Below are 16,485 nucleotides of genomic sequence, written 5' to 3' on the forward strand. Positions count from 1 at the left end.
CCATGCCTCTGGCTCTAAATTTCTCATTCAAGGCTAGAAAACCCTACTACCAGGTAACCAGCATTAACAGCCGTGACAGAATTCTAATATGCCTTTTATTCTTTTACAGGACTCTTGAACACAATAATTCAGTGTTGCTCAGGGCAACATAGTAATAGTTCCTGCTGTGACCAACAAGTTCCTGAGAGATACAATGTGCTGGAGATGGGTTATTTTGCTTCTGTTTAGCTGTTGCCCCAACTACAGACAGAGTTCTGATTGCACCATCAGCAACTGCCCCATAGCAGCGAAGAATGGGACTCCCTTGCCTCTGTCTCATCCCAGGCAGAGAGGATAATACTATACACACAACAATCAAAAAATGTGCAATCTGTATACAAGAAGCATACAGTCTTGCATACACAATAGTTCAACTATATAAATCAACAAGTGTACATTTTTTCACACAAATACCTGTAGGTGTGTAGACAGTTTGTACCTGTATTTGGCATAACTGGTGAATAAGCCTGAAATGAAACCTGGAGTGAAGAATAATGCTGTTCCCAACCCGCCAAAGCAAAGAGCAGAAAATGATACAAAAAGGGGAAAACACTAGACTAACAAATGATCTACCTGGGGTCACTGGTGCTTGTGATAAAAATGAGGGGTGCAGGACACGAGAATTCTGAACAGCAAACTAGAATTTTGGGACTCTGAAAGGATTCCAACTTGATAAACTAAAAACAGGATGCTTGACTAAATCTGCCATCCAATGCACCCACCTGGGAGTAAGACCCAGCTCATGAGACCCTTAATCTCAGGGTTGCGGGTTCGAGCCCCAGGTTGGGCAAGATTCATACATTGCAGGGGGCTGGACTAGATGACCCTTGTGGTCCCTCTTCCAACTCTTACAATTCTATGAACTTAAGCGGGGCTTACTTCCAAGCAAACATGCACAGAGCGGCACAGTACAGGTGGATCCTCACTCTGCCCCTTCCACGTCCAAAGGAGACTTGCCCGAAGCTGCTGCCCTTTCAAGCCTTAGCGCCTGCTACCTAGCAAGGGCCCATGGCCACCTCCTCCGAAAGGATGACTAACCAAGTAACTGTCCTTTATTATTGTCGTGTTATTATACTCCCAGCCGGCCTCGTAGCCCCGACTTGAGCGAGAGGGATGGGGGAGGGGGAGGGGGTAACACCGCGGCTCAGTTGTTTATTCTTCCCCTCCTCGGCGGTTACCGGAAAACGAGCCGGCTCCGGTCATCCAGGAGCTGACGGGAAGGCGCCTCTCTCGCCGTCTCCCTACCTCAGCCCCTCGGCTCCCCTCCCCGCTGCAGCCGGGAGAGAGAGAGAGAGCAGGAGCCGTTGGCACTCACCCTGCCTCAATCCGCGAGACGGGGCGCGAGCCCAGCTCCCCCACAAGAACCCAGACACCAGCCGCCTGCAGCCGGAGAGCAGCGACATGGACGCAGCCATCTTGGCAGAACCTCCGACGGCTTCCGCTTCCAGGTTTCATTGGCTGGCGCGAGAACGCGCGCGCGCGAGGGGGAAGCCGCTTTCTTCCTCGCCCGCCCCGCCTCTTGTGGCGGGAAAAAGCGAAAGGCGTTGAAGTGCCGCCATTTTGGTTTCCAAAGCGGGGATTGGGGGGGGGCGGACGGGGGCGCGAGGATGGGATGTGCTTGGGCCATGCCTGGTACACGCTTGTTGTTGGTTGTTATGGCAGATTTGAAATTTCATTTTTCATTTTTCCTTTTAGTAATAGATTAAAAAACCCAACATTGTCAGCTGAAATTTAGGTTACCAAAGCGCACTTTTCTTTCGATTTTTTTTAAAAAAGGTCATTTTATACACTGAGCTATATAACCTGTTTTTAATATTGGGTTCTAATGCTTTAATATGCCTGTTGTCTTTGTCCATGGAGTTTTCTTGGCAAGGATACTGGAGTGGCTTGCCGGTTCCTACTCCAGGAGGATCACGGTTGGTCAAAACTCTCCACTATGCCCTGTGCGTCTTGGGTGGCCCTGCAAGGCATAGCTCATAGCTTCTCTGAGTTATTCAATCCCCTTTGAGAGCTGGACCATAAAGAAGGCTGATTGCCGAAGCATTGATGCTTTTGAATTATGGTGCTGGAGGAGACTCTTGAGAGTCCCATGGACTGCAAGAAGATCAAACCTACCCATTCTTAAGGAAATCAGCCCTGAGTGCTCACTGGAAGGACAGATCCTGAAGCTGAGGCTCCAATATTTTGGCCACCTCATGAGAAGAGAAGACTCCCTGGAAAAGACCCTGATGTTGGGAAAGATGGAGGGCACAAGGAGAAGGGGACAACAGAGGACGAGGTGGTTGGACAGTGTTCTTGAAGCTACGAACATGAGTTTGACCAAGCTGCAGGAGGCAGTGGAAGACAGGAGTGCCTGGTCCATGGGGCCACGAAGAGTTGGACATGACTAAACAACTAAACAACAACAATGCTTTAATCTGCCCTGGGACTGTAGGATGAAGAGTGGGTAATTAATCATCATCATCATCATAACCCATCCTGGCACTTTAGAATGAAAAGTGGGTAAACAACAACAACAACAACCACCCATCCTGGCACTGTAGGATGAAGAGTGGGCAATTAATACTACTACTAACCCATCCTGGCACTATAGGATGAAGAATAGGGAAAATACTAGCAACAGCAGCAGCAGCAGCAACAACAACAACCCATCCTGGCACTAGGATGAAGAGTGGGTAATTAATAATAATATCGTACAAATCTTTTTCAGTACCCTAAAGTATTGGGAGGATGAGATATAGGCGCCTTCCCTTTGCTTAATCACTAGTTTTACTGGGGTACAATGCCAGCCTCTGCTAAAAGAATTTGAGTGGTGCTGGTTAGCTACTTAGCTGCATTCAGGGGATTGGTAGTGGTGTGCAAAGCCCTGGGCAATTTGGGAACAGAATACCTAAAATATTGTTTCAGCCATTGTATATCCAACTGAGCTTCCTACAGGTATTGCTACAACAAGAGCTCTATGATGTACAAATCAGGCCTTCAGTGTGGTGGCACCTGCCCTTTGGGACTCCCTCTTGCTGCACATCAGACAGATACTGTCTCTTTTATCTTTTTGGTGCTCACTGAAGACCTTCCTCTTCCAACAAGACTTTTAAGAAGATTTATATCCCAGCCTTTTTTCTTTATTGTATTTTTAAAAATATTTTCATTGCAGATGATTTTATTGTAAATCATCCTGGGGTGTTTTATGGGAAGTGATTCATAAATTAATGAATCACATAAGAAATGACACTCTGAAATAGCTAACCTTGTAGAAAAATACGAGTGCAAAGTTATTTGCATTGCTATTTGTGAATGAAGTATCTCAAGTGAACTTGTTTCATGTTGCATGGACGTTACCGCAACAACCTTGTGGCATTTACCCTTTTAGGCTGCGGTGTAATTTCTCTTAAGTGCAGGAAGTAAGTCCCATTGAACTCATACAGAGTTCCCTGAACTGTCATAAATTCATATACAAATACACAGTTCATTGAACTGTCAACCACTAACCTTTTACAGGCTGTTACTTGGAACATACATGTTTATTTAGCAAAATGTATACACCACTTGATTGTAACAAAACCTCCAAGCAGTTTACAAGAAATATTAAATTGTCAGGAAAACAGTTAAAAACAAATAGTGAAGAACATTTTAAAACAAAATCAGCAGTAAACTAAAAAGAGATTAATACATGTCTCTATAAAAGGTAAAGGACCCCTGACAGTTAAGTCCAGTCGCAGACGACTCTGGGGTTGTGGAGTTCATCTTGCTTTTAAAGGCCGAGGGAGCTGGTGTTTGTCTGCAGACAGTTTTTCCGGGTCATGTGGCCAGCATGACTAAGCCGCTTCTGGCGAAACCAGAGCAGTGCACGGAAACGCCGTTTACCTTCCCACCGGAGCAGTACCTATATATCTACTTGCACTTTTGGCGTGCTTTCGAACTGCTAGGTTGGCAGGAGCAGGGACCGAGCAACGGGAGCTCACCCTGTCACGGGGATTCAAACCGCCGACCTTCTGATCGGCAAGCCCAAGAGGCTCAGTGGTTTAGACCACAGCGCCACCTTGCCTAAACAAAAATGTTCCAAGCAGGTGCCAAAAGGAATACAGAGAAGGTGCTGACCTGATGTCAATAGGCAGGAAGTTCCGAAGTGTAGATGTTGCTACTCTGTAGCACAGGGAAGTGCCACTGCTGTGGCTGCTGCAGTGGCAGTAGTGGCATCTTCCACTGCTGCCATCCTTGTTGAGAAAGGGGCCTGCAGTGAAGCAGGTTTGCTGCTGCTGCTCACCAACTGCAGTGAGATTGCTCTGGACGGTGCAGACAAGTTTGACCCCTTCCTGCTGCGGAGTTGGTGAGGCATGCAGCTGTAGCTGTCATGGCAGCTGTGGGTGGAAGACAGGAGGCTGTGAAGAGACCTGACCTCAGCACAGCTGCAGGATCCACCCTACTTAGCCCATCCGTGCCATGCTGTGACTTCCTTCTTTCCCCCCAACCCCTACCTCAGCTGTATGACACTAGTCCTGAAAAGTGGACCTCTCCATCTTTTCCAACAGGAGGAGCATCAGCTCATAGGAGACAAGCAGATCAGCACTGGACACACACACACTGCCCCATGCATCTACTAGAAGTGCATCTGGGTCCAAATAGATCATTGCTTCTATTTTGTCTTTTGTAATACAGTGGTACCTCAGGTTACAGACTCAATTCGTTCCAGAGGTCCGTTCTTAACCCGAAACCGTTCTTAACCTGAGGGGCACTTTTGCTAATGGGGCTTACTGTTGCCGGCGCGCTGTTGGCGCACGATTTCTGTTCTCATCCTGGGGCAAAGTTCTCAACCCGAGGTACTACTTCCGGGTTAGTGGAGTTTGTAACCCGAAGTGTTTGTAACCCAAGGTACCGCTGTACTTAAAAAATGTTATCTGTGTGAAGTATTAAAATGGCTATTCTTCAGGGTCTAGCCTTCATCTCAGAAAATCGTGAAATTAAATATTTGAATGGAAGGCAAATGCATCTTTATCTCAGTGGACTGGCAGAGACAGGAAGACAAAAAGCAGTTTTTGACATAGCTAAAAGCCTGTTTGAGAAAAGGCTTCATGCTCCATTTGAACGCATGTTCCTTTTGCCCCAGTTAAACAGGTTTTTAAAACAATACAGAAACCAGTTTATGAAACGGAAATGTGGGATAAATTTACACACCAGAAAATGCCATCTGACTGTTGGACAGTTTTCAGCTTTCTGTCCACAACCAAAATGTCAGTGCATTCCTTTCCTTCCAGCTCCTCACAATCACCTACTATCTAAATTACCTACGTTGCTAAATGTTTTTATTTAGCTGCAGTTATTCTGTCATTAAGTATGACCAATCCACTGAAATGAAATAATCAAATTGTTTAAACTCTTGTTAGTGAGCCAGCATGAAGGACTTTGGACCAAAGGTAGGTCCATATATTACAAATACTCGAGCAATGTAATGTTTCCTCTGAAGTATTCTTTGCTGGACACTTTGGAGAAAGGACAATGAACTAAATTGGCCTGTGATCAAATCCAAAAAGTAGCACCAATCTTCTTCATTTAATGGCATCTAGTGGCAATTCATACTTTCCAGAAGTGACCAGGCAAGTGGCGACCTGTCAGGCTAATCTATGCAAAAATGTAATTTCTTTTCTTTTATACATAAATAACATTTCCCTCCTAAAGATGCATTAATTAATCTCGATCCATACCTTATGTAATGCCACCTGATTTAATGCAAATTAACTGTTCTCAAAGCAAATTGGAATCAGAGAACAGCCTGAACATTTGTTTCTCATGTTTTCTTTCCTTATCTGATCAGACAGCATTTTCTGTCGTGATTGTTAAGTGTAGCTAATTCAATCCCAAGGCTACAAACTGTGTGCCAGCTTGGATAGAAGGCCTTAATATTTTTTTTGCAGGCTAACCATAGCTTTGATTCTTCCCTGCTCTTCTGTATTTGGAAAGATTATAAGATTTGTCCGAAAGCTTTTCGTTGAAGGAGAAAGGGGAGAAAAATAATGATAGAAACAACTTGTATGTTGCAAGAAAAGAGTGTTCATCTCTCTATAGAAGGGGTGGCCAACCCATGTTCCATGGGCCGCATATGACCCCCCAAAGGTTTTGTGGTGCTTCCCCAGGACCCCTCCAAAATGTGTCATTTCTCAAAATAATTAATTTTTAAAATTATTTTTAGCAAATCCTTTGTTTCCCTTGATGTGATGCTATGATGTCAAAAGGTTTCTTTTTGTAGACCCTCAAGAGCACCCCAATTTTTAAAAAAGTTTCAAAAAAATTACATCTTTTCTTGATTTTTCCCATAGGTCCCCCACTGTGATGCCAAAATAGTTTTTGTATCCACCAAGGCCTCTTGTGCCTCATTTGCTTTGATTTTTTGCTCTTTTTTTGCTGGCCGCTCTTGGGGGTTTCCTGCTGCAATTATGTGCTGCCAAAGAGTATTTGTAACCACCCCGCCCCCCAAAAAGTGTATTTCAAAAATGACTATACTCACTTTTACACTTTGGACATGCAAAGTTTGACATAAGGAATTTTTTATTATTGATTTTTAAATAACAAATTTAAAGTAAAAGAGAATAAAGAGAATATGAGAGATGGAGAGAGAGAAAAAGGGAAGACACCCTCTCATTAAAAATAGAATAACCTTTGATACATCCACACAAAAGAATGGTTTCAAATGTAAGAAGGGCAGTGAGGCCCTTGGACCATTGCAGAATACGATATTTCAACGTGAGCATTGACCATGGTTCATGTGACACTTGATATACGATGGTCAATTTTTAGCTTTATAAGCCAAACTTAAACTGAAACTTTGGAAATAGGGGCTGTGTCTTGAAGGAAACGGGCAGCACTTGCTTGCAATACGTGCCCTGCCCCCGGGTATTATAGAGTAGGCAGGCTCCTGTTTTGGAAGAAGGAAAGTGGAGCCATTATTACTGTGATTTGAATATTCAAGAAAAGGGGCTTTCTCTCCATCTGACTTACTCTTTTCCTTGTTCGTCACTTCATGTTATGCCTGCCTGCTTCCAGCCACAGAGGAAATGTTCAGGCTCCCATTCCCCTCCCTGTCCGTGGCCTGCCAATGCTAATGAATGGCATGTGTCTGCCTTGCAGGGTACCTCCATCCAAACTGCAGATCTATTTCATTGGCGGGCTGGTAGCGTTTTAGACAATTCCTAATTAAAGAACTAGAGAAAGGAGATGGAAAAACCTATTAGGTCATCCAGTTCCCACACAGTAATGCCCTATTCAGGTTTGCTCCCCACAGGACATTTTCTTCTCCTTTCCAGAGGGGGCACTGCAGGTCAGACTCAGTGCTATTTTTATTCAACAGTCCTCCCAGATTTAAGAAACTTCAGGAAATTTCAGCAGCAAGTTGGCTGCTGGATTATTATAGTCTACATTTTTGAAGTCATAGCTATTAATTCTTTGTGGCACTGGGAGATACCTTGGGGCAAAAAAACCACCCACATGATCGTTAGATCTACAGCCTCTCACAAAATGAAACTGGAAGACATAGGCTATAATCCTAAACCGACTTTCTGGCACAAACTCTATTCCCTGCTTTGAAAAGACTTGACAAATCTGATTGCCAGTGGCAACTGCTTCTATCAACTGCACCTGCCCTGACAAGAATACTGAGCAGCACGCAGATCCCCACTTCCTTCACGATTTTGCAAATTGGAGAGAATTTGCAGGTCTCATGCACACCTTTAGGACAGGCAGAATAGCTCCCTTTTGAGTTCTCTGGCGTGAACTTGGGGGATAGGTGGGGATCTCTCAATTCCTGCTGAGCTTTGGAGGTGTTTCCACCTGTCTCTTTACTTACTGGAATATTTATAATCCACACTTTGATAACAGCATATAAAGGCGGGACACATCACACAAAATATAATAAAAAAGGCATCCATTAAAACATAATTCAAAAAAATCAGGAAATACTGGTTGTGTAAAAGAGAAATTCCTATTGTGAAGCCCTGTCTAAACTATACAGTTTTCAGAAGACGTCTGAAAGAGCTGACATCTGTTGCACAGCCCACCACAATATGAGACCTCCTCCTGAATCCTCTGCATGCTAGGGAGCTTGGGGGCTGATGTCTTGTGCCCTTTGAAGGGGTGGAGCAGGCAGAAACAGAGACATCCCAGCTGCTCCTGCCTCCTCCAAGCCCAGTGCAATGTGGGAGCCCTCCTCTCGCTTCCCCAAGTCCTCTGTGTGTGCCAGAGGAGGTGTGTGCATGTGTGCGAGGTGGTTGGTTGGTGATGCCCATAAAAAATGATTGCTCCTCTGTGGTCATGGGGAAACTCAGCAGCATGCAATCTGGGAGATTACCCTTGAATTCTGATTTGGAGGTAGAGTTCTTGATGACATTTCATTGTCATCAGATTATGTTATCAGAATGGGAGTAGGCTCACCCACTCGGGTATATTTCCTTTGTAAGCATGGATCTTGAACCCTTGCTGGGGAAAAGCAGTTTGTGCAATGAGGGTAAAGTTGGATGAGGAAAGTGCTGGGAGAGGGGAGTTCCCTCCTCCTGCTTCCTGCCTCTTGCTTGAAATTGTTCCTTCCTGATCCTGCTTCGCAAAGGTGAAGCAACAGCCAGCATTTAAAGGCACATGGTGGAATCAGCATATGTAGTTTTACCCAGATGGACCATTAGAACATTCTCCTGGAAATGATGCATTTAGAATATATAATGGGAATCTTTGCTGCCACTTCAATTTAGGATAAGGTCTTAAAGCCCACAAAAAGGCATAACGGTGGGAAAATATGAATAACAGAGGATGATGGCACACTGAATAGGGAAAAGGGGGAACTGGCCTCAAGATGAAAAAGTGGACTTGAAAACAACATGTTTATATCGCCAAGGTTTCTTGGTTTTCCCAGTGGACATGGCTATTTTTCATAGTAAAACAACCAAGTCATAATTTTATTAGATTTCCTTCAGGCTAAGTGTAAACAAGTCAAATCCAGTGGGGAAATTAATTGAAATGTATTTTGCAACAACATTCTAGTCTAAAATGATTTATTCTACTACAACGTTTGTTCAATAAAGGAAAAGTAAGTGAAGATTTAAAGAATAAGGTTAAGAAAGCAAACATTTGAAAGCAAAGAAATCCAAAATTAAACAGTTCCTTCCCTCGGGGGCTAGCACATGTCCTCTCCTTTGCATTGTGAAAGAGGTGTTAAAACAAACAGCAACTTAAACCAAAATAATTGGACACTTTAAATGAAGTTCACCAATATCAAATAAAATAACCATTGTTACGTTGTTTCATTTATTCACGTTTCCCACAAACTATTAATTTATGGATTGCGAATATATTAGGTGTACCTTCCTTATTTTGCACTTTCCTCTGCTTATTCCTTTTGTGCTTACCTCATTTACTGGTGCAGATTTAATGCTATTGTGCTGGCCACTTGGGTGGGGTAGGGTGGTGGCAGGAATGGTTCAGTTTTCAGTTCTTTTGCTTTTTGGCAGCTAACTTTGCAATTATGATTTTTGGCATTGCAATTATTTGTGTACTTGGTATGCCAGATAGCTAACAAGAGTATCCTGCAGTTAAATATATCTGATATTTGCTCCTAAATAGAAAGCAACTGTGCTAGTACTTGCCTTTATTTCGAGATATTCCTTAACTCTCTGAAACCTCCCACCACCACCTCCTTCCCTCCAATAGTTTCTGCCTTACTACAAATCTCATTTCCTTCTCACTGTGTAGCAGCACATTTTCCTCAGGAGGACATAACCCTATACCTACATTCATATGCAAGCCCAGAACGACCGGCATTTGCAGCCCCTCAGCACTATTCTTCACCACTATCTCTTCAGCCAACAAAACTTGGTCCCTCAACTGTCCTTCCTCTATGAAAACAGAATATTTGGAAGGAGGGAAAAGGGGAAAAATTGACATTCAAATGAAGATTGCCACTAAGCATTGGGACATTGTCTTATTTTTATCTGCCTATTTAACAATTATATATGGCTTGCGGGAGGCAGTGGAAGACAGGAGTGCCTGGTGTGCTCTGGTCCATGGGGTCACGAAGAGTCGGACACGACTAAACGACTAAACAACAACAACAAATATGGCTTGTAATAAGTGTCAGAATAAGTGGTTTACAAAAAGCCAACTTTTAAAGTATCAGTAAACGACAGCTGAAAACAGGCATTTAAAAATATTGAATTCTTGGTGTGAGTGGGCAAGAGAGGGAAAATGGGTCTGAAACCCGAGGACAGGTCTGGCTCAGCACGTCTTCACCTGCGGAAATATAGGTGATACATTACCATGGGAACTAATTCTTAGAGTAATTCTTAGTTGGAGACCGTTTGGGAAAGCTCCCTGGGGAAAGTGAGCTCAGAAAGCCATTTCCCCACAGATAGGGACTGGATTCAAGGAGTACCATTTCCTTAAGGAGCTGGGTAAGGAAATCAGCCTTCTCTCAGTCATGCTTCACGAAGGAGGCTTAGGGAAGCTCTGCAGTTCCTCCGACAAGCTTCCTCCCTGGACTAGGATTGCTCAGGGTATGACTTTCCCTTGTCCCAGCTTCTGCCGTTGTAGCCCGGAAGACCAATCTGACCCTCTCTGGGTGTCCCCCCCCCCACTTTTCAGTGAGTACCATCATGATGATCTTCTTTAGGCCTTCTTATGACTGCTTCAGCTGGATGGCTTTATTCTTCTATCCAATTCTTTGTGTATGGCTTATGGACAAGCCCAATAGAATTTGCGTTCTCCCTTTTCTCCTTTCGCCATTGTGTCTTGCTAATGAACTATCAATTTCTTCTTCCATGTGATTAACCAATAACCCCTCCCCAAGAAAGAACCGTCGCATAACTGACCTAAGCAGGATGATTAAAAACTGTGTGGAAATGAATTACTAAGCAAAAGTTTGCCTTATGGAGATCAAGAAAAGAACAAGGGCTTTTGGAATGACGCAGCAATAAAAAGAGAGTCGCCATGTTGGCAGATTCTGTCGAAAGATTGATGACTGGGAGGAGGAAGCTATGGATTTGTTTTCATACTAGATTCCTGGCAGAACCTCCTCAGAGGACTGAGAAAGGGAGTGACAGACCTGTGAAGATTAACGAGTAGACGGTAAAAGTGTTTTTCTTTATGGAAGCGATGAAATACGGTAGCTGTCTGAATATGACTCTTGGATGAATGAAAAACCCCACACAGGATTACAATTTGTTTCAACCTGCTTGTGGAGACTATCAGAGGTCACAAAGAGAAAGGAAAAATATATGAAAATAACAAGAAGAGATGTGGAAAACAACAAGAAAGGATTGGATAGAATTGTGAACATTATTTGGACAGATTTGTGGACATTAAAGCAGCAGCAAGAAGATGATTGGATCCCCTTAGGAATTCAAAATATGGGTACCCCCAACAAAAATTTAAAATTCGGCTTTGTAATTTGGAATTTATGTGATTTGATTTCATTTGATTGGTCGGTTAATAAGAATTATTTAACAAAAAAAAATTCTTCCTTCCTTTCAAGCCTGGAAGAAGCAACAATATTTTATTTATTAGTTTCTTTGAAAAAAGAAAATCAGTATACATTATTTGGCAAACTGAGTAGTGGAGCTGGCACCACTCAGGCAAACATGCTGGGTAGAAAACAAAAACAGGCCAAATGGATCTCTCTCCAGTTTCTGAAATCAATGTACAATTTTAGCTTCACTGTTTTGGGTGTCTTCACCGATTGTACATCTTTTTACTGATGTTTTCTCCAAGCCTTCCCTTTGCACACTTTACAGAGTTTGATTCAAGTTTTCAGGCAGTTACTGATAGTTGCCAGCTTGGAAAAGCTCCGATATTAATTCCCCAATGTTATTCTGCTCCTTCTAAATTGGCCAGAGCAGGTGACTTTTGGGTGACCTCTGGAAGGATAAAGCACTGAGTAAAGAGAAAATTGGAAGAAAAATATTGATGTTTTTGATTTTATAAAATCTTAATGGGTGGATGTGAGATTTAAACAAAGATTCAAATTGGTTGGATTAGAAATTTTAGGTGAAGGTTCATGTTGACAGTTATGTCATCCAAGCCAGTTTACTTCATTTCTAATCAATGTGTGTACCCTTTGCTCTGCATTACACATTTCCCAATGAATGTTTGTTGATACAGCGATGGAGACATTTTCATTACTCAGAGACCTGTGGCCTGTGAGAGGTGGGAACTGCTGTGAAATACAGCACTCTTGTTCTTCTCCTCTCAAGAAATCATATGCCTTTTAGTCAGGTGGGTTTAATCTCCCAGCAAAGTTTCATGAGAATATGTTTGAAATATTGACTATCTTAGCGAAGGATAGTCATTTTTTAACCCAGATCTTGGAGACCCCTAGCAAAGTTTATTGCTGGTTCTAAGTCTCGGGGGACTGCTCCACCACAAATTAACTCATTTTACACCTGTCTAACTCATTTCTCATTTCCACTCTTCCTGCTTTCTCTGGCATAGGGTATCTGGTTCATGTAAATGTTCTGAGCCATTGTCTGAAAGTAGTAATGTACTGGATGGATGTTAATAAATTGAAATTTAACCCAGAGAAGACAATGGGGGCTGCTAGACTATTACTATTTTACAGTAGTACGGACCCTTTCTTGGTGCAATGCTGCCTAACCTCAGAAACAAACTAGGATGAATGCTCAATAAACAGGTTGTCTGAAAGTGCCCAAATGACAGGACTGCTGATATGGAAAGAGGAAACCAACCCATCTTGGATGGGGTAACACTTCCTTGAAGACTCAGGTTTGCACTTGTGAGGTATTCCTGGATCCTGCCTCCTCGTTCTTTGATGCTCAGGTGGTGCCTAGGAGTGACTTTGCCCAGCTTAGGCTGGTACGTCTATTCCTGGAGTGGTCCAGTCTGGTGGGGGCTACACACGTCTTAGTTGCATCCAGACTGGATGACTGCAATGTGCTCTATGTGCAGCTACTTCTGAGGTGTGCCTGGAAATTTCAGCAGGCTCATACTGTGGCAGTCAGAATGCTGATATGAACCAGACCTTGGAAGCTTGCAAGTCTCATTAAAAGAGGCACAGTGACTTCTGGTTCATTTCTGGGCATAGTTCAAAGTGCTGATCATTAACTTTTAAATATTATAAATGATTTTGGATCAGGGCATCTAAAGGACTGTCTGCTCCAGGTTCTGAGACCCTGAGCTTATCCCCTGAAGTCCCCAGTGTAACCATATTATTGCCATCTGGAGGGCTACTCTTGTGCACAGCAGAAGTGGGACAACACTCCCCACCCCCTGGGACATTAGTGGTATGAAAAGTTACAGAGTTTTCCTGCAGGACATGCAAACAAAGTATTATGACCAACCGAAAACTTTTGCAGGTGCCAACGGTGTTGGAATTGTGATTGCATATAACTGCCCTGGTTACGTGAGCACAGACCATGATGAATGCTCGATAAATAGTACGTCCGCAGGGGCCCTCAAATGCAACAGTCTGATAACTGTTTATTTCTTCTGCTTTTTCCCAAGTTAATTGGCCATAGTAGAGAGTAACGAGCTTGGGAAAGTTTTCTTAAAAGAGGACAGGTTAGATAAACAACCTCTGGGCGGCTCTATCAGCATGATGCTGAAGCTTACGTAGGTGGAGAGATGCACAGCCGTCATAGTTTATTATTACGATGAGCTTGGTCTGTGTTCGTGCATGGCTTGTGAAATGGGGGCAAGAACATATGTCTGAGACTTAGACTCCTGTTGGCCACTCGTTTTTTTGTGTTCATGTCACTGAGATTCTAAACAAAAGCTAGAAGTGAAGTGGTTGTAAGGAAATGCTTGGAGAGTTTGAAAGGGGTGTTTTAGCAGTGGCCTTTTCTCTTGAGTGTCCTTCTAGCATCTGTATCATTAACAACAGAGATGAAATGGTTTTAGGAAAGGAAAACTCTTTCAGAAAGCATTTTTTTCTGCAGGCATTCCTAGCACCAAAAAGCATTGGCAAGAGTAGGCCTAGGACGGGGAAGAAGCTGCAGAAAATATGTATTCCATGGCAAAGGAGCTGTAGGAACAAATGCCAAAAGATCTGACTTAACCTCACTTTCTCTCCGCCTTAGTTCCCCATTCGTAAAATGGCACGATAAGCTACAATATGGATTGATGAAATACAATTTGTAAAGTCCTACTTAATGTTCTCAATATTTTTTGCTATTGATAGTTTGTAAGGATCTGTTTCTGTAGACTTGGACCATCAATTTATATAATCTTTGCAACAACTCTGCTAGATAAAATATTATCACCTCTGTACAGCAGATAAGGGGCTGACTAATGGCCTAAGTTTACCCACGGACCAATGCAGTGGTTCTCAAAGTTTTTATAGTGCTGGAATCCTTTACAAAATTTTGGCAGAACCCTTACAGTAAAATTTAAAATTATTATTATTTTTTTAAAAAGCAAAGCAAAACAAAACAGAATGGGGTTGATTATTGGGAGATCAAGGAAGGGAGAGCCAGACAGAGTGGCAACTTTTAAAATTAGTGACCTTGAGACTTAAAAAAAACTTGGCTGTTGATCTCCTCATCTCTGATAGGAGAAGCCCATGCTTTGCTCCAGCTCATTGGAAAGTGCAAAGATTCCTATGATGTGGGATGGCACAGGCAGCCTGGCATTTATATTCTATACAAGTAAATATCCTGTTGGACCGTTTAAAATCTATTATTTGTCTCTAGTGTTACTTGAAATTGTTTCCATGAAAGGAAGTTAACACCCTCCTCTGTAGACTCTGAACTATTTAGCACATATATACAAAAAACCTAATCTATACTTTCCTGGATTCTTTTCAAGGAACTGTAGAGCCTTGTGAAATCTCTTAGACTGCAATCCTATGCACACTTACCTAGTAATAAGCCCCATTTAACTTAATCGTACTTACTGAATATACATGCAATGGATTGTGCTGTTCATCATGTTTTAAAACACAAGTTCCTGTTTCAGTTGAATACTTTCTTCCTAAACACTAGGAAAGAGGTTTCCAGCCAGAATCTGCTCCTTGCATTTGAGAACTTTGTATGGATTTCCCCTCATCAAACTTCCTTTGAGACTAGCAGCTTTGACATGTGAGTGTATTTGAGAACATGCTGGCTCAGCAGAACCTGTGAGGTCCTCATTTGTCTTGTGAGAAAAAGGACACAGAATTCTCCTCCAGAATTTGGGACAAGGCTACCTGCTTTGAGCACCACGTCCTATTTTCAAATTTTATGCCAATGCATTCTTGGCTTTTATGTTTCAGGAGACACCCTTTGTTTCTTCCACTAATTTGAGGGGAAATAATTTCTGTAATCTTGTAGGGGACTTTTTTTTTTTTTTAGGGGGAGGGGGAATGAAGCACAGTGCTAGTAAAATAACTACCAGGGGCACCAAATCACTGCTCCTTTTTAGCTACGATCAAGGTCCATAAAAAGCTGTGAAAATGAATAATGCAATGCATTTTGTGTGTTATTTTCGATAGTATATGCATTTTGTGCAACCTTTGCCCTAGTATAGGCATATCTGTGGTTTGCCAGGGATAGTACAGCATTATCATTCATGAAGCCCAACGCATAATTAGAAGATTTTTAATGGTTTTGGCTTCAGTGCCCAACCGAGCTCAACATCACTTAATGGTGGTTCCTGCACTATTTTTGTTATGTAGTAACATTAAAACTACTTTGAACAGATGTAAAGGCATGAGCAGCAGTGACCAGGAACAGGTCCAAACCATGCAGGAGAATGAAGCTATGATTACTCAGAGCAAGAAGACTTGTTTGCTCAGAACTAATGGCCAAGATGAAGTCTGACAGGTCCACACAAGTGGGCTACTCTCCCAGCAGGGAATTTACAAGGTCTTGCCTTATGTAGCCACTTCCACTTACTAATGGAAATGAAAACCAGATATGCCCTTCCCAGCAGCTGCCTCGCCACCACCAGAGCTTTGCATAACTCTTCCTCCACCATCCTTCTCTAGGGGAGCTCTATAAAATAAACAGATTCATTACATGCGGATTTCCTCTTCCTCTCCTCTGGTTAAACAAAAAGCCTATTAGAAACAGAAACACACACATGCACAATGTAATTATGCATATATATACATACATACACACAGCACAAAAGGGGTATGCATACACACAGAAACATGCACAGTACGAAAATATTCACTTCTCTCTCTCTCTCCATAGTTTTGCAAATATGTAGCTTTATAGTTCCATGCACACTTTACCAAATGCAAACCGTGTAGTAGAAGGTTCAGTTTGCATCTTCATTTTGTTTGTGATGTTTCTACTTAGGTGGGGTTGCCATATTTCAAAAAGTAAAATTCCTGAAACATGCAAAGTTCTTGAGTTTTTTTGGGGGGAACCCTCCCCCCAAAATAGTGATTTTAAGCTTTTGGAGCTTTCTGCTGCTCTTTCCTTCACATTGCCATACATCCAGGTTTTCCCTGACATTTTGCCGATTTGGCAAAAT

At 42.6% G+C, this 16,485-nt stretch overlaps 1 protein-coding gene and 1 long non-coding RNA gene across 7 annotated transcripts in view; one reads left to right on the plus strand and one right to left on the minus strand.

Moving 5' to 3' along the window:
• The window catches only part of MRPS18A (mitochondrial ribosomal protein S18A), a 40,317-nt gene extending 38,807 nt beyond the window's left edge, over positions 1-1,510 (minus strand). Inside the window, exons 1-2 of one of the 4 annotated variants that reach the window (XM_081187290.1) lie at positions 1,355-1,509; positions 454-506 (exon numbers count right to left, since the gene is read on the minus strand). In XM_081187290.1, the coding sequence (XP_081043416.1) occupies positions 454-506; positions 1,355-1,494 (193 nt within the window). In that variant the 5' untranslated portion in view covers positions 1,495-1,509. Of the gene's footprint in view, positions 1-453; positions 507-1,217 lie in introns of those variants that run through there. The other 3 variants (XM_081187291.1, XM_081187292.1, XM_081187293.1) reach the window with 3 other exon arrangements.
• On the plus strand, positions 919-16,020 carry LOC308583395. Of its 3 annotated transcripts, none has more exons than XR_014006192.1 (3): positions 919-1,080; positions 15,006-15,101; positions 15,701-16,020. It is a non-coding gene; the product is annotated as an uncharacterized lncRNA (long non-coding RNA). The 3 variants fall into 3 exon arrangements; XR_014006193.1 differs by lacking the exon at positions 919-1,080 and adding an exon at positions 1,400-1,487; XR_014006194.1 differs by lacking the exon at positions 919-1,080 and adding an exon at positions 9,370-10,463.
• Positions 16,021-16,485: the final 465 nt, after the last annotated feature.

This window comes from Podarcis bocagei (assembly GCF_964188305.1).
Source record: "Podarcis bocagei genome assembly, chromosome: 3".
Classification (NCBI taxonomy): domain Eukaryota; kingdom Metazoa; phylum Chordata; class Lepidosauria; order Squamata; family Lacertidae; genus Podarcis; species Podarcis bocagei.